Consider the following 16,310-nt stretch of genomic DNA (forward strand, 5'->3'; position numbering starts at 1 on the left):
AAATATTCTTTACTAGCTTTATTATAATTGGGACTACTATTAAGCAACCTGTACTTTTTTTTGCCTCCGTTCCTCGTTTATATCCCCCTCTAACATCCCATTTCTGGAAATACAATCCCCTCCAAAACCGGCGCCGGAATCGACTCAACAAGCCCTCGCTCATATCTCACAGCCCAGACCGCATCCGCGTTGATAACTTCAAGGGCTTCTCTTACCTCTTGGTTTCTTTCCATTGCATCAGCAATGAGATCCAGAATCTCGTCAAACATCTCATCCTCAACTCGCACATATGATATAATGGCTGTAAGGAGCTTCACCACCGCTTCCCATATCCTCGCCGGAGAAGCGTGCTGTCCGAGCCCTCCGCTTGGCTCTGCGGACTTGACAGACATTGGCTGGACTTCGAGACCATCGCTTGATCTTATAGGAATCACAATTTCCTTCCCTGGCATAGATTGTGAGAGGCCCTTTGAAGGCATATTCGAGCGACCTTTATCTCTTGAGGCCTGCTGTTTAATTTTGCGGCACCAGTCGCGGAGCCCGTCCCCCCACTCCGTCTTCCACCGAGTAGCAAGGAAATCCCCCGCTGATCTGCATAAGGCAGACAAAGTTTCACATGCCTCAATAACAATGAAAGTCTCGGAGTCATGTAGCCTAGCAATAACCACAGGCCAGATTGCATTAACAAGAGGAAGAAATGAGTCTTCATCAGCCGCAAGTACGGATGCAGCCGTAGTGAGAAGCTCCAGCAGTGACCTTCGGAGCGTCGGCGTCGGAGAAGTCAAGTAGTGCTGCGTGAGAGATGCCACACGCTGAAGAAGCTGGTATGTAGGCGAATTTGGCGGCTTTTCCTCGTCCCTGGGGGGTTCATCTTGCGCCTGGTCATCTTCATTACCAACCCCCTGTGCCAAATCGTTCGTCCATGGGACCCCAGGATGTCCACCTTTGGCCGCCATGTTTTCCATCTCTATCCTGTCTCGCTCCTCTCTCTCTTTCCGTTTCTCAAGGATCCCCAGTAGAGTTTCTAAATCTTCCATCTTCTGTGCTTTTTTCTTGTGATTAATGGGTGATTGCTCAACATCGGTTAAAAGCCGTCCGTCTGCCTGGGCTGCCTGGTCGACAATCTCTTTCAGGACTGAGAAGAGGCTTTCCACAAACGACGCATATCCGTGATAGTTTTCCAGAGCAGCAAACATTGACTCGACAACATCGTCCAAGAACGGCACCAGGCGGGGCCCCGCCAACCGCACCATCATTTTCATTACCTGCGTTGATGCCGGGGAGATGTCTAATGTATTCAGCCGCAGTGAAACGGAGTTGACCATATAATCGACATTGTCAATAATCAACTCAGAGACACTGGAATATTTGCATGACAGTGCTATGTTATTTAGTGCAGCAATGGCATGCTGTTGAAGATTGCCCTCGTCCGATCCCAGAAGCGTGGCGACGGGGAAGAGCACGTCAATGAGCTCTGGTCTAAACTTCTCACCTGACCTGTGTGCAGCGTACGCCATTATTTCGAGAGCAATGGCTTCTAAACGCCAATCGGTTTCACCCGTCTCGGTATGTGAGTCCAATACTTGGACGGAGAAGTCGTATAACTCGTCATATACTTCGTTTATATCGTCTGATTGGTCGTTAAAGGCTGATAGGTCAAACAGCGCATCCGTATACTCAGAGTGAGTATGCGCTGCCTTGACCAGTTCAAAACAGAGCCAATATGCAGTCATTTGAGTCACAGATGCTGATTCTCGTACACAGTCTAGCATGTCGGCAGCAATCCTTGCATGCTGCGACATCGACCCAACAGTTCGTAAAAGGCCCATTACTTCGCTTTTTAGTCTCTTCTGCCCTTGATAGCCTAATAGGATTGGTTGAAATTGCGATTGGCTCGATGTGGGCGAATCCGAGGATGCATCTTCCAGCAGGAGCACATGGTTGCTGACGCTAGAATGGTGGGTTTTAGACGTAGTAAGGATAGACATTATGCTTTCTCTTAAAGTGATGGCGATTGAATCATCGAGCGTGGACGACTCGATTTTTAGGCTTCGTAGTAGCTCGATTCCCTTTGACAAGTTGTAAGCTGCCTGTTCCTTTACTTTTTCGTCGCTTGCCTGCATAAGACGAGGGAGGCTCGTCATCCAGCTATAGACGGTCGACTTGATAGTTTCTCCCAATTCTGGATATATGTTTACCAAGTATCTCAAGTTTGTTTGCGTCATCAAATCCTGGTCCGACCCTTCATCAAGAATCACCGATGTCTCGACAAGAATGGATGTACAATTTGATAGCGTAGTGTGGCATTCATCCAGCAAAGTAATGCATAGCCTCCCTAGGGCCTCACGGACCTCGGATCCCTCATGAGTTCGTAGCTTCATCATCACTGACAAGGCCACTTGAACTTGGGCTACAGTTGCCTTCAGCCATGCAGGGCTCAGCACCTTGGATTTATCGGCGTCTGTCTGGCTTTCGGTCTCCATGGCGAGAATAGATCGTGTTCGCATATCAGATAGCACCTTTGTTAATACAACTTGCGTCGTCCCAAGGCATTTTGCTATTACCAGCTTTTTGTATCGGTTTGGTTTTGATAGGACCTTTGCAAGCGACGAGATGGTTCCTGGTAGAAAACTAGCTAACGCAGCGTGCTCCTTGATGGCTCCATAGAGGGCCTCCAGCGTCCTCAATGCCTCACGCTGGATTTCTGGAGTTGCGCCTTCTGATACTCCATCCAATATGACTGTAATTCCGTGGCCCAATACTGGTATCGATTCGGGCTCGGAGAGTCCCGCTGCGGCCACAGGAGATGACCCTGCGGTAGTCAGTAGCGCAGTTTCGGCACGAAGTGCTTCGAGAACCGCTTCTTCAGGCACGTCTCTTTTGGGGGATCCCGGAACGCCATCAATGATGAATATCAAGAAACTGAATAGCTGCTGCACAAGTTTGGCAGATATCCTGGATTTCCAGCCGTGAACAATGAGAATAGTCAAGCATCTGACGCAGTCTTCCACTAGACTCATGGGGTATCGTTCCAAATGGCGAAAAATGTGAGACAGGGGAAAGGAGACATATTCTGCTAGTTTCTCGTCAAGAGCCAGCGGGTTCGTCGAGAGCTGCTCATTTAAGATGTCGAGGATCTGCCTGACAAGCTCCTGCAGCTCCTGGTGGCTTTTCGGGTCTTCAGGCTCCCGAATTGCCAGCTGGCTCGCTTTAACACAGCATGGCTTCAGCTACATGGAATTAGGCCTGAATATCCTTGGGAAATATGTAGAGGGACTCACTCTCTGAAACAGCTCGTTTCGTTCTTTTGCGGCTGGAGTTGTCTCCATGGTCCACTAAAACAGCAAAGCTTTTCGAGCAGCTACTTGCACATGGTCTCTTATCGTGTCTTGTTTGTGCAGCTACAGACGCTGAGAATGAGTAACGGTGCTTTGAAATACTGTATTAGAAAACTCAATGCAAATAGTAGCAAATTCACTCTTCACCAGAACCTCCTGCTGGTTTTACCAAAGGGACAGGCAGGCTAGAGGGGACTGAGCACGAATCGCATGAAGTGAAGCTTGCCTCCAATACAGTATTTACACAGCCGGCACACTGTATTTGTCACTCTAAGCTGCCTAAGCCACATGCAAGGCGGACGCTAACGAGGTAGGATTAGCGGAGGCTGAGCGAAGGATCGATCAAGCTCTGCTTGCCGCAGCTGCTAATTAATGTCGATACTGTGCCTAGACTCCTATCCGTCCCTTGAGCTTATGGCTGCAGTCGCGGCTCTCTGACGCCTGGAATCCCCGCCAAAAGCTCCCCCGCCATGGCACCTCTACGTAATGGCATTTGCCCCTCATCAGAAATTGGAAGTTAAACGCAGAGCTGCCTTGCATATATAGACCCGAATAGAACAAGTCCCTTAATTTGCCCATTCTCCAATCCTAGTCTCTCATCTGCAATACGAGGACATCTAAACAAGTAAAATGGCGTCTGAAGGGCCGTTTCCTCTTTTGGCCCACCCGTACCGGTCCCCAGCTCGAGGGACGTGTGCCTACGAGATGGGAAATACAGCTGCCAAAAATGCGCTGGTCTTTATTGGAGGTCTGAAAGACGGCCCTCATACGACGCCTTATATTCGAACTGTTGCCAGACACCTGGAAAAGACGCCCGAGCTTGGCTATTCTGTGTTTGAAACACGAATCAGAAGCTCCTTCGATGGTTTCGGGACCTCAAACCTGGCACAGGATGTTCAGGATATATCTGCGCTTGTCAAGTATCTTCGCTCCATTGGTCGGGACAAGATCATTCTATTTGGTCATTCAACCGGATGCCAGGTATTATTCTCGAATCGTCCACATCAATCCAGATCCGGAAAACTGACGAATTTAGGATTGTATGGAGTACACAAAATATGCCAAATATTCCAACAGCCCCGTAGATGGCTTCATTCTTCAAGCACCAGTCTCGGACAGAGAGTCTTTAGACACTTTTCTTCCAAATTGGCACTCCAAGCTCGACTATGCTGACAAAATGATTGCCGACGGGAAGGGGGGCGACTGCTTGCCTGCCGAGCAGTCGATTGCCATGTTGAACGCACCGATATCCGCCAACAGGTTCCACGACCTGTTTGCGAAAGGGTAAGTTAGCCACCTGTCAGACCGGTGAAGTAATCAAGGCTAATTAACCTTAATAGCGGCGCGGATGATTACTTTTCTTCCGACCTTGATGCCGAAACAGTAATCGGATTTTGGGGCCGGTTCAACAAACCGGTGCTTGTACTACATTCAGAAAAGGACGAGTTTGTGCCGGCAACGGTTGATCAAGTTGCGTTGAACAAGAAGTATCAGGCAGCGAGCCCGTTTGTGAGCCCGTTGTCTGGCCTCATTCCCGGAACGGGTCACACTGTCTTGCAAGAAGAAGCTCGAGAGTGGCTGGCGGGAAGGGTTATCGAGTTTCTCCGCACTATTACTTGACCCAGGCTTTTTATCCGCCACAAGAGTAACTTATACAAAGAGGAGACGGTGGAAAGCTACAGCAAAGGAGGCTTGATGGCATGTTTGTCTTGCCCGTACAAATTATATCATTAGCATATATCATCTTCAATCCTCGATCATCTGCCGATCCTGGGTCAAATGCAGAATAGAATTAACGGCGTAGTGAGCATAATATAATCACAACTAAGACAACTTTCAACAAACATTTTAAGAAAAAGAGAAGGTCAAAAAAAAAAAAAAAACGAATTAAGCCATCGGCATAGTATAGCCCCTCCAGGGTAAGCGGCAGTCTACGGCAATCGGCCAAATGACGTCCGATACCGCCGACTGGGGTCATGGGTATATCGGATTTAGAGCCAGCCTCATATCCCAGCACCTGTGCTTGTTTAAGGAAGTGGTGTGCTAGCACTGCTGCACTGCACTCCATACGGGGTAATAGAGGCTTTCTAATTCGTCACCGGCTTCGTGCCTGGTAGCAGCTGGGGGGGGGCTCTGTGGAACATTTAGCGGCCCCTTTAGCGGCCTTTTGGCGGTACCTGCTGGAAAGACCTGCGCCGGCTGACAAAGCACCGCCAGAAGCCTCTGCAGTTCGGCGCGCGCAGGTCTCCACATCCAAATCCAGTGGGTATCATTCGTTTCCGTTCAATCTCGGCCGCTCGCTCGGGCTGCCTTTTTTTTTTTTCTTTTCTCTGAGCTCAAGGCTTTTGCTCTTCGTCCATTGCTGCCTCATCGGTTTTTATCGCCAGGCCTTGCATCGACTGAGCCTCCATCCATCGCCAAGACTCCTCGCGCCGTGCCGACGCATTGGTCCTTTTTGTCGTGTTGGAACCCCTTGCGTCACTGACCGACTAACAGCAGCAGCTTCGACATCATCGTTGCGACTTAGCCTCACCACCGATAGGCCGACGTCGAGCATGCGGTAACAACTTCACGTACACGTTCGAAGAAGAGAAGAGCTGGACCGCAATCATGGATCCGTACAGCGAGCAAAAGGTGCTGCTGCACACCGGCTCGTTCACCGGCTACCGACCACAGCAAGAGCTGGGCAGCAACTATCTCGCCGCCAACGCCTCTTGTAACAACTTCTGCGGCAACGAAGAGGGATGGGGTCCCCTGAGTCCGTTTCGATACGACTTCACGCCGTGCTTCGTCGATGTCTGGATCGCTGCCGTCTCCGTATATGGTATTCTCTTTGGCGCCATCGCCATCTGGTGGCTTAAGAAGAAGAAGCAGGAATTGTCGACATCTAAGAATGCCCATTTCTGGATTAAACAGGTATGCTATGGCCCATGGAACTGTTACTTTGTCCGCGGGAATGTGGCTAACATGGCTATCTCCTGATTAGACCCTACTCGGTGCCATCATCGCCGACGTCATCGTTCAATTCGCTTTCCAAATCGTTAGCTATGGAAGCATCTGGTATCGCGACTTCCGAGCCTGGACCACCGTTGCCCTCGTCTTGTCCTTATTCGTCATCTTTACAATCCAATGGCTAGAACATTCACGCCTGAGAAATGCAAACGGAGTTGTGCTATTCTACTGGCTGCTGCTTATCATCTCATTCGCGGTGAAGCAACGCTCATTGGTTTCGCAGCAGCTTTATACCAAGAGCCTCCCATATTTCATCACCTACACTATTGGAGTCGGTCTCAGCGTGGTGGAGTTTTTAGTCGAGTGGCTGTGGCCTCGTTCGCTGGACAATGGATATGAAGCCATCCTGGAGGAAGAGGAGTGCCCCCAAGACTACGCCACCGTTTTCTCCAAGCTCACCTTCTCCTGGATGACACCACTGATGAGACGCGGCTACAAGATCTTCTTGACCGAAAACGATCTCTGGGGTCTCGCTCGAGCTGATCAGACCAAAAACACGGGTGTGGCTCTCGAAGAGGCGTGGAAACACGAGCTTAAGCGCCGACCCAACTCACCATCACTTTGGCTGGCCTTATTCCGAGCCTATGGTGGCCCCTATGTCACTGCCGCTTTCTTCAAGGCTGGAAACGACGTTGCACAGTACATCCAACCGCAGCTCCTCCGTCTTCTCATTGCGTTCGTCGCATCTTACAACATTGGAGAGACTCCCCAGCCCATCATTCAAGGCGCCTCTATTGCGCTTGCCATGTTTGCGTGTGCCGTCTTCCAAACCACAATGGTTCACCAGTATTTCCAACTGGCTTTCGAAACTGGTATGCGTATCAAGGGTGGTCTGGCCTCGACAATCTATCGAAAGTCACTGCGACTGTCTAACGAGGGACGATCAACCAAGTCCACTGGTGATATCGTCAACTACATGGCAGTCGATGCCCAACGTCTCCAAGATCTTACCCAGTTCGCCCAGCAAGCCTGGTCGGCGCCATTCCAAATCACCATCTGCATGGTTTCCTTGTATAACCTCGTCGGATGGTCTATGATGGCAGGTATCGTCGTCATGATTATCATGATGCCCGTGCAAGGCTTTGTCGCTCGAATGATGAGAAACCTGCAGAAGGATCAGATGAAGAACAAGGATGCCAGAAGTCGATTGATCAACGAAATCATCAACAACATGAAGAGCATTAAGCTCTATGCCTGGGGTTCTGCCTTCATGGCCAAGTTGAACTTTGTCCGCAACGAGCAAGAGTTGAAGAACCTTCGCAGGATTGGCGCGACCCAGGCCGTGGCCAACTTCACCTGGAACACTGCGCCCTTCTTCGTCTCATGCTCTACCTTTACCGTTTTCGTTCTCACCCAGGATCGCCCTCTGACTACGGATATTGTCTTCCCTGCTCTCGCCCTGTTCAATCTCTTGACCTTCCCTCTGGCTGTGCTTCCCATGGTCATCACCTCTATCGTGGAGGCTTCCGTTGCTGTTGGCCGTCTGACCGCCTTCCTCACCGCTGAGGAGCTACAGACCGATGCCGTTACTGTTGGAGAATCCCCTCAGGAGATGGGTGAGGAAACCGTTCTCATTCGAGACGGTACCTTCTCTTGGAACCGTCACGAAGATAAGAACGCGCTGACAGACATCAATTTTACTGCCTACAAGGGAGAACTGTCCTGCGTTGTCGGCCGAGTTGGAGCTGGCAAGTCCTCGTTCTTGCAAAGTATTCTTGGTGGCTTATACAAGGTAAAGGGCTCCGCGGAAGTCAGGGGAACTATTGCATACGGCTCTCAACAATGCTGGATTCTTAATGCCACAGTCAAGGAAAACATCGTCTTTGGATATAAATGGGATCCCGAGTTCTATGAAAAGACTGTAAAGGCTTGTGCTCTGGTTGACGATTTCGCACAACTCCCTGATGGTGATGAAACTGTCGTGGGTGAGCGAGGTATCTCTCTTAGTGGTGGCCAAAAAGCTCGTGTTTCGTTGGCTCGCGCTGTCTACGCTAGAGCTGACATCTACCTTCTCGACGATGTACTATCGGCTGTGGATTCCCATGTCGGCCGACACATTATTGAAAATGTCCTTGGGCCCCGTGGTTTGCTCTCTACTAAGACTCGTATCCTAGCCACGAACGCTATTTCTGTCTTGAAACAAGCCAGCTACATCACCCTTCTCAAGGATGGAGAAATTGTCGAGAGAGGAACCTACGAGCAGCTCATTGCCAGAAAGGGACTTGTTGCCGATCTCCTGAGAACTGCAGGCCATGATTCTACCAGCCCCTCTAGCGGTAGTTCCAGCGGCGAATCTAGCGAAACATCTACTGTCATCGAACCTCTCAGCACTCAAGACAAGGAAGAACTGGAAGAAGCGCAAGAGCAGGTTCCTGAAATGGCGCCCATTAAGACTGGATCTGCCATGACGGATAAGCCAAGATCAAGCAGTATGGCGACTTTGCGACGTGCCAGCACAGCGAGCTTCAAGGGACCCCGCGGAAGGCTTACGGATGAAGAAGTCGCGGGAAGCTCCAAAACAAAGCAAGCTAAAGAGCACATTGAGCAAGGCAAGGTCAAGTGGTCAGTCTACGGCGAGTATGCCAAGGAAAACAACCTCTACGCTGTAGCCATTTACATAATTGCACTCCTCGCCGCGCAGACGGCCAATATTGGTGGTTCCGTCTGGCTGAAGGAGTGGGCTGAGAAGAACCAGTATCTCGGCTCCAACGACCACATCGGAAAGTACATTGGTATTTATTTTGCCTTTGGTATTGGCTCTTCCCTCTTGACGGTTCTCCAAACGCTTATCCTATGGATCTTCTGCTCCATTGAAGCCTCTCGCAAGCTCCACGAGCGCATGGCCAACGCTATTTTCAGGTCTCCTATGTCTTTCTTCGATACCACCCCGGCTGGTCGAATCTTGAACCGATTCTCCAGTGATATTTACCGTGTCGACGAAGTCTTGGCTCGAACATTCAATATGCTTTTCGTCAACGTCGCCAAGTCTGGCTTCACTCTCATCATTATCTCCGTATCTACGCCTGCTTTTGTCGCTCTCATCGTCCCCATTGCTCTGGCATACTACTGGATTCAACGCTACTACCTCCGAACTTCACGTGAGCTCAAGCGTCTGGACAGTGTTAGCCGTAGTCCCATCTACGCTCACTTCCAAGAGTCGCTTGGAGGTGTCACCACAATTCGCGCCTACCGTCAAATCGAGAGATTCCAGCTCGAAAACGAGTGGAGAGTTGATGCCAATCTTCGTGCCTATTTCCCATCCATCAGTGCCAACCGTTGGCTGGCTGTTAGACTTGAGTTCATCGGAGCCGTAGTCATTCTTGCTGCCGCTGGCTTTGCCATCGTCTCTGTTGCAAGCCACAGTGGTCTGAGTGCTGGTCTCGTTGGTCTGGCCATGTCTTATGCCCTGCAGATTACAACATCTCTCAACTGGATCGTCCGTCAGACAGTTGAGGTCGAGACTAACATTGTATCTGTCGAGCGAGTACTTGAATATGCCCGACTGCCTAGTGAAGCCCCTGAGATTATTCCCAGCAAGCGCCCCTCTGTTTCTTGGCCTGCCAAGGGTGAGGTCGACTTCAAGAACTACAGCACTCGTTATCGTGAGGGATTGGACTTGGTTCTGAAGAACATCAATCTTGACATCAAGACTCATGAGAAGATTGGAGTTGTTGGCCGAACTGGTGCCGGCAAGTCTTCACTGACACTGGCTCTGTTCCGACTCATTGAGCCAGTCACTGGTCAAATCGACATTGACAACCTCAACACATCGTCTATTGGCTTATTGGATCTCCGACGCCGCCTTGCTATTATCCCGCAGGATGCAGCTCTCTTTGAGGGCACTGTCCGTGACAACCTAGACCCAGGCCACGTACACGATGACAGCGAACTTTGGAGCGTACTAGGTAAGTTTCTACTTGTACATTATTTGCAGGCTACTATTCATGTTGCTGCTGGGCAGAACTCTTTGTCATCTGTTTGACCGAACTTTTTGCTAACTTGAACACCCAGACCATGCTCGTCTGAAGGACCATGTAGCCAGCATGGATGGTGGCCTTGAAGCTAAGATTAACGAAGGCGGTAAGTCTTTTACTCTCTTTTATCCCTCTGTATTTCATGACCACGCTGCTTCGATTGTCTACGATTGTCCGTTATCGGCCATCTGTTCGCATTCTTGGTGATCTATGTCTCCACCCCTTTTCATGATGCGTGTGCTATGAGCGCTCTGTCACTCCGCTGTTCTCGTGTTCAACTAGATTGATCCATTTCTGCACCTTACCCACGCCTGCCAAATGTTTCGTCTTATTGCTCATTTAATAAGACCGAACGCCCGCTGTACACTCAATTTAGGGCGAACGGAAGCTGACTGGATGACTACTAATTTAGGCTCCAATCTTTCTCAGGGGCAACGGCAGCTCGTGTCATTAGCCCGTGCCATGCTCACCCCGTCCAACATTCTGGTTCTGGATGAAGCTACTGCCGCTGTCGATGTAGAGACGGATGCCATGCTTCAGGCCACACTGCGATCTCCACTGTTTGCGAACCGAACCATCATTACGGTTGCACACAGACTCAACACCATTCTGGACAGCGACCGCGTTGTTGTGCTAGATAAGGGTGAGGTAGCAGAGTTTGATACACCGAGTGAGCTGTACAAGAAGCAGGGTATCTTTTACAACCTCATGAGACAGGCGGGTCTTGAGATTGATTCTTGAATATTGCGAATCTAAGACTGTCTATCTGAGCATTTTTTATTTGCTTTGCTACCTATTTAAACTGTTTATTTTTTTTCTTATTTTATTCTCAAGGAAAATGTTGAAGAGAGAACATTACTTGGTTAATCAGGGTATTATGATGCTCAATATGGTTGTATGTAAAGGGTGGAACTGGCGATGATGAAAACGACCCGAACCGTTTTCAAAGATGCCCAAATTTTTCTGTTATTTAACTAGCTAGTGATATGGCGTTATCTACGACCATATGGACAAAAAAAGAGAGAAAATAAAAGGGAAACAAGGTATTTTTTGCATGTGTGGAGTCTATTCGATGTGTGTTGGTAGTAGGTAGTTAGAGTAGCAATGGCACAAAGTATCACTCGTCCAATGAGCCCATTTGAGGAACCTTAAGTAAATTGGTACACCATCTTGTTACGACCAAACTTAAAATTTTCTAGGGGACCTGAGCCTTTTTTTGTTCCCCTGCCTCTTCTTTTCTTCTTCTTCTTCTTCTTCTTCTTCTTCCTCTTCCTTCATGCGTACGGCTGAATGGAAATAACATGGGTTTAAATAAAAGCTTCAGTTCTTGGCTTTTGATATTCCTACTTCTGACACGATGCTACTGCCTGTATGCACTATTGGTGCCGCTTATCAATATTTATTGCCTCATCATATTTGACACTATCATTAGTGTTGTAGTAGTTGTAGATCAATTCATGCTTCTTTGCAACCCCCCTGGAAGATTTACGTCTTAGAGCGACAATTAATGCGACTCCATTCTAAACGAAATGGCGTATCCGTGGGGTGGTGGTCGGTAATGAAAGGAAGAAGAAGAAGAAGAAGAAGAAGAAGTTAAAAGCACACACGAATGGGAATGAATCATGCACACACCGCAATATGTCCTTTTATCCGTGAAGAAAAACTGTGCTCCCAGCATTACCAAGTACGCACCTATTCACTTCAAGCTGCAGTCGTCCCTGCATCTTCTGCGGACCCCTTCAGGTATGTTGCTTATTATGCGGCGGCCCTGGAAATCAAAATCAGGCGATTTCCAGGGTTCAAAGTGAAGTTTGGGTTTGTGTTGGTCAATCCTTGGGGCCCTCCCCAGTCATCTCCTTGCAAAATGGATAGACAAGCGGGGGAGAGAAGTTTCTAAACCAGCAAGCACAGCTCAGGAATTATGTGCGCCGTTTTTGCGTCGGGGTTATATGGGAATTTCCTCGGCTTTGGTGAATGATGATGAGCCATTACATGACTCGGTACTATGGGGCGAGTTGTTGCCAGAGAAAAGTTGAACAGACAACGAGAACGAAGAGGGAGAGCGTGAGAGGGACAAAGAGAAATGATATGAATTTGCCCTTTTTGAGAAGATTGCTTTGGTACAGTACTTCGTACCTGCAGATACTTCTGGGACTTTGACATGAATCCGCTTTTTACAACCGATCCGCGCGATGTATACAAGTAATCGTTTATGAAGAATGATAATGTCTAAGCCATGCCATGTGGGGTAGCGAAATGTACTACAACGTCAAGGGGAATCCCGGTCTGGAGCACTAAATACTAGGCGGGATAACCTCGAGGCCATCATTTGTTCAGCTCGGCTACGCTCTCTCTGCGAGGGGTTGAAGGGGGGAAAGGAAAGGAAGACCATGGACATAGGATCAATACAGACAGCAGTGCATTTCTACATACTGTAAGACGTAGAAGTAGTAGTAGAAGAAGAAGGGGATAGCCTATTGTTTGTTATACAAGCAATAGCATCATCCATCTACTGTATGCACTGCCTCGCTTGTCAGGTTTGTGACGAAGATAGACTGCTTACCTGGGATCTACGAGCACGTAGCGTATGTGCGTATATGAACTCTGTGAAATGGATGGGTGGAGGGCCATAAAACGGGTCCCTACGTACCTTGGTGCATGCGCGCTGATGCATGGTACATCTCATTATCGGCTTGTACTCCGTAGAATGATTGCCCTATCTGTGTGAGAAGTGACACATGACGTGGATGGTAGCACTTTGATGTCAAGACCGTTTTTTTTCTGGGGGGGAAGAGAAGGGCCCCGTTTAGCCGTTGCCGCCCTCCTTTTCGCTTCCTTGTGCCTGCGACTAGGGCTGGCACGACCATCGATATTAGCAGTCAAGGATAGTTTGACAGGATTCGCCAGACAAGGGGGACAGATGAGTAAACGTGCCAAGCGATACTCCGTACTCGTGCTTCTGCGTTAGTTCCCAACCCCTTCGCTTCCAGGGTCATGTCGCCATGTCCTCGTGCTGGCAAGGCCGCTGTTGAATAGCGTGTGCGGGAATAGGCCATGCTCCGCGCTGGCCTGATTTGATATCGGCAGTTGTGTGCTTCCGCAATACCCCTTGGCTGGTCACTATGGGAAACGGCCATAGTGTCACCCCTGAGATTTGCTTTACCCCAGTGACGGCTCCGCGGCCCCTCCGTATATAGAGAGTATACAACGTGCTATCAAAGCTGGGACTGTACGGTTACAAGGAAGTTCTGAAGGATGAAGCACACAATAAGCCTAAACGAGGCAGTAAAAAAAACATACGAGCAATCGTGACCAGCTGTACCGTTTCTATTAGGAAGAGTAACGATGGGATTTAAACGGCTGCGAGTAGGCATCTCCTCCGGCTCTCTGTTAGCCTCGGCGCAATCCTGGATGCGATGCACCATGCGAAGAGCTGACTCGGCTTCGCTGACCCTTTGTGTCGTGTCCAACCCACGTTGGCGAATGGGTCGACAAGGCGTCGCAAAGGCAGCTGGATGTCCGTTCTGGGGAGGCATCATGTAAACGAAAAAGAATGCCTGCAGCTTAGGTCCATTTCCAGTCAATCAACTCATGCAAAGTGGCACTGGAAATCTCTTTTCCAAGCTCTTTCATGTACTCACCGTTTGCCAAGCAAGGCAATCTTTGGTTATCGGGAATAGAGCTAGTTTAGTAACTCAATTACCCACACCCAGTGGTACCAGCGGAGGTGTATGTGGGAAGCCCAAAATGGCGAAGTTGAAGGACGTCGATGAAAGAAGAGGGATAAAATAGCGGCCTGTACATTATACTAGGTATACTCCGCACCGCCTTATGAGTTTCTAGCGGTGTGTTTTCAAAGAGGCCGTACATCTTCACCATGCTTTAGCATACAGAATTCATCCCAAATCATTGCGATGTTATGTGTATTTCCAGCGCTGCAGTGAAGTGGTGCTGACGGAACGCAAAGTTAAAGCGTTCCAGCATGCGTGACCTGGCGCATGATGAACAGGACTAGCCATGGGTAGGGCTAATAGCTTCTCTAGTTCCAACAGTCTTAGGTAGGGAGAAGAGTCTAGAGAGGTGCTAATGTTCTAGCGGCGCATTCCGAGGCCGAAGCGGGCGTCGAGCTCTCGTGGCAGGTTCTCATGGGAAGGTATTTGCGCCTTGAGCTTTGAGCCAATATAATGCTAGTACGTGTACTTCGTAAAGTAATGCGTATTAGTCTACCCAGTTCTCAAAACAAGATTTAAGGCGACTTGTCGGTAACTACTCCGTACATAGTATGGCAAATGTAGAGCGGGTCTTGTCCATGCAATGCTGGCAGCTCGCAGCTCTGACGGAGTACACATTGCCATCTCACGTTGGCCGCCTAGTCCAACAAGATGGAGGAGGATTGGCGGTGCTTCTTTCACCATTGGCCAAGCTCTCTGCGGGCCGTACGCCGTAGTGTGCGGTTAAAGTGCTCCTAGCGTTCCGCATTGAGCTTGCGATGCATAATCTGCTTGATTCGTTAGTCTTGTTCATCCTGCGGAGAGAGTGACTGGGGCTAATAATAGCTGCTCTGCCCTTCCCATCAGCCGGCCCAGGTAGATCTCAGCTGTCACTCTAATGGCTCGGTGTGACCCGAAGGAGCGATTCTCTTGAATTTAACTGAAATTGTGCTGATAGCCAGCGGAGACAGAACATAGCGGAAGAAAAATTCCGTGCAAAACATCCATGAAGCCCTGGCCTACTAGGCATCAGTAAGGCTATATTGGGTATATCTGAGCGCCATAATGTCCAGGGTGGCGGCATGTTTAAGCCGAAGTGCGATTGCTAAAGCATCTAAGTTTAGCAGCTGAGGAGAGAACATATTTATCAGCCGATGTCATATCTGGAAGGATTTGACTCAAGAGGGAGCAGGCGCCAGCTAACTTGGATCCACGGTATACAGAATGCTTATGCTGATGCGTCTGTCAAGATATGAAGATTTCGACTTGGAGAAGAGACGGGTGTTGATCCAAGCTGTCCCGTACTAGACTGTTGGGCTTCGCTAGGACAAATGTACCGGGAAGAATTAAATAGCTAAGCTAATAGCTGTGTGTAAGAGAGGGATGCTTCTGCTTGAACCAGATAGAGGGTTTTTTTTTTTTCCCCAGCGCCAATATCACGACCTCCTGGCTATTCTATATCGTCCATACTCAAGCGCCTGTATTCGTATATGCTATTCAGTAAGCAGAAGCTAAAAGGGCCATTTTCAAAAGAAGAGATAAGGCAGTGGCTGCTCTCGAGTTTATAATTTGGGTTCAACAAACAAAATTTTGATCGCTGAGAATGTAATATAAAAGAGATCTCAGCACTGTCTCGCATCCGTCCCACATGAAGTACCTGATGGTCCATATCGGCCCCATATTTGGCCGTAGCAATGCGACACAACCGGCGTGAGAGTGCAGTTGATAATATAATATGCTGTTTAAAGGGTTGCTGATTTCTCTCTCATTAACCTTCTGGCTTAAATGGCGAAAAGTACCTTTGTGGGTGACGGAATTAGCGATCAGTGGCCAACTAAAGTGATGCATATCAATAGCTGCCGTTAATAGTACCAGCACAATGTTGGGAACGTCGCCAAGTTAGTCCAACCATAGCAGGTTGGAGAGTTGATTCGTATGGCGACGCAAAGCATCAGAATTCAGTACAGGTGGCCCAGCGTCACTACCTTATCCACGAGTGATGGTAGCCCTGCCGTTGGCCCTGACAGTCATTTTGTTTTCTTTTCTTTTTGCATCGGAGCTGAGACGCCGGCGGGGTTCGAAGGATCCGGAAACCGACCCGGGACCAACACATAGACCAACACATAGGATGATAGGCTGCGATGCTTTGGAAGAGCCGTATCTGCATCTAGTGAAGCATGGCTTTTTTGTCGACTGCCTAGGCTAAGCAATCGGCGCTCCTCTCCGATGCCCCTCTTCCCTCAAGTGCACAGCATGGAACGTGCGCGGATCTTCAA

At 49.1% G+C, this 16,310-nt stretch overlaps 4 protein-coding genes across 4 annotated transcripts; 2 read left to right on the top strand and 2 right to left on the bottom strand.

Moving 5' to 3' along the window:
- Nucleotides 1–6: 6 nt before the first annotated feature.
- TrAFT101_010404 (uncharacterized protein) lies at nt 7–3,577 on the bottom strand. Its single transcript, XM_024910274.2, has 2 exons — nt 3,282–3,577; nt 7–3,230 (listed from the first exon to the last, which is right to left on the bottom strand). The coding sequence occupies exons 1-2, from the start codon at nt 3,327–3,329 to the stop codon at nt 90–92; spliced, it is 3,189 nt and encodes a 1,062-aa protein (XP_024756198.2). The 5' UTR covers nt 3,330–3,577; the 3' UTR covers nt 7–89.
- Nucleotides 3,578–3,880: 303 nt separating this feature from the next.
- Nucleotides 3,881–5,189, top strand: TrAFT101_010405 (uncharacterized protein). Its single transcript, XM_024904493.2, has 3 exons — nt 3,881–4,319; nt 4,375–4,622; nt 4,679–5,189. Exons 1-3 carry the CDS (start codon nt 3,969–3,971, stop codon nt 4,956–4,958), a joined length of 879 nt encoding a protein of 292 aa, XP_024756199.1. The 5' UTR covers nt 3,881–3,968; the 3' UTR covers nt 4,959–5,189.
- Nucleotides 5,190–5,619: 430 nt separating this feature from the next.
- Nucleotides 5,620–11,451, top strand: TrAFT101_010406 (uncharacterized protein). Its single transcript, XM_066128950.1, has 4 exons — nt 5,620–6,254; nt 6,325–10,255; nt 10,362–10,430; nt 10,737–11,451. Exons 1-4 carry the CDS (start codon nt 5,949–5,951, stop codon nt 11,063–11,065), a joined length of 4,635 nt encoding a protein of 1,544 aa, XP_065985076.1. The 5' UTR covers nt 5,620–5,948; the 3' UTR covers nt 11,066–11,451.
- Nucleotides 11,452–13,559: 2,108 nt separating this feature from the next.
- TrAFT101_010407 (uncharacterized protein) lies at nt 13,560–14,023 on the bottom strand (the record flags this gene model as incomplete). The annotated part of the gene is made up of 2 exons (XM_066128951.1): nt 13,625–14,023; nt 13,560–13,572 (listed from the first exon to the last, which is right to left on the bottom strand). The coding sequence occupies exons 1-2, from the start codon at nt 13,861–13,863 to the stop codon at nt 13,560–13,562; spliced, it is 252 nt and encodes an 83-aa protein (XP_065985077.1). The 5' UTR covers nt 13,864–14,023.
- Between the last annotated feature and the right edge of the window lie 2,287 nt (nt 14,024–16,310).

The sequence above is a fragment of the Trichoderma asperellum genome, chromosome 6 (genome assembly GCF_020647865.1).
Source record: "Trichoderma asperellum chromosome 6, complete sequence".
NCBI lineage: Eukaryota > Fungi > Ascomycota > Sordariomycetes > Hypocreales > Hypocreaceae > Trichoderma > Trichoderma asperellum.

What these genes read in the sequence shown, in the direction of transcription:
- TrAFT101_010405 (XM_024904493.2), top strand. Translation starts at nt 3,969, where the DNA reads ATGGCGTCTGAAGGGCCGTTTCCTCTTTTGGCCCACCCGTACCGGTCC. An exon ending in GTCATTCAACCGGATGCCAG is followed by an intron (nt 4,320 to 4,374) that starts GTATTATTCTCG and finishes TGACGAATTTAG; the next exon opens with GATTGTATGGAGTACACAAA. An exon ending in CACGACCTGTTTGCGAAAGG is followed by an intron (nt 4,623 to 4,678) that starts GTAAGTTAGCCA and finishes TAACCTTAATAG; the next exon opens with CGGCGCGGATGATTACTTTT.
- TrAFT101_010406 (XM_066128950.1), top strand. Translation starts at nt 5,949, where the DNA reads ATGGATCCGTACAGCGAGCAAAAGGTGCTGCTGCACACCGGCTCGTTC. An exon ending in CCCATTTCTGGATTAAACAG is followed by an intron (nt 6,255 to 6,324) that starts GTATGCTATGGC and finishes TCTCCTGATTAG; the next exon opens with ACCCTACTCGGTGCCATCAT. An exon ending in CGAACTTTGGAGCGTACTAG is followed by an intron (nt 10,256 to 10,361) that starts GTAAGTTTCTAC and finishes TTGAACACCCAG; the next exon opens with ACCATGCTCGTCTGAAGGAC.
- TrAFT101_010404 (XM_024910274.2), bottom strand. Translation starts at nt 3,329, where the DNA reads ATGGAGACAACTCCAGCCGCAAAAGAACGAAACGAGCTGTTTCAGAGA. An exon ending in GAAACGAGCTGTTTCAGAGA is followed by an intron (nt 3,231 to 3,281) that starts GTGAGTCCCTCT and finishes AATTCCATGTAG; the next exon opens with CTGAAGCCATGCTGTGTTAA.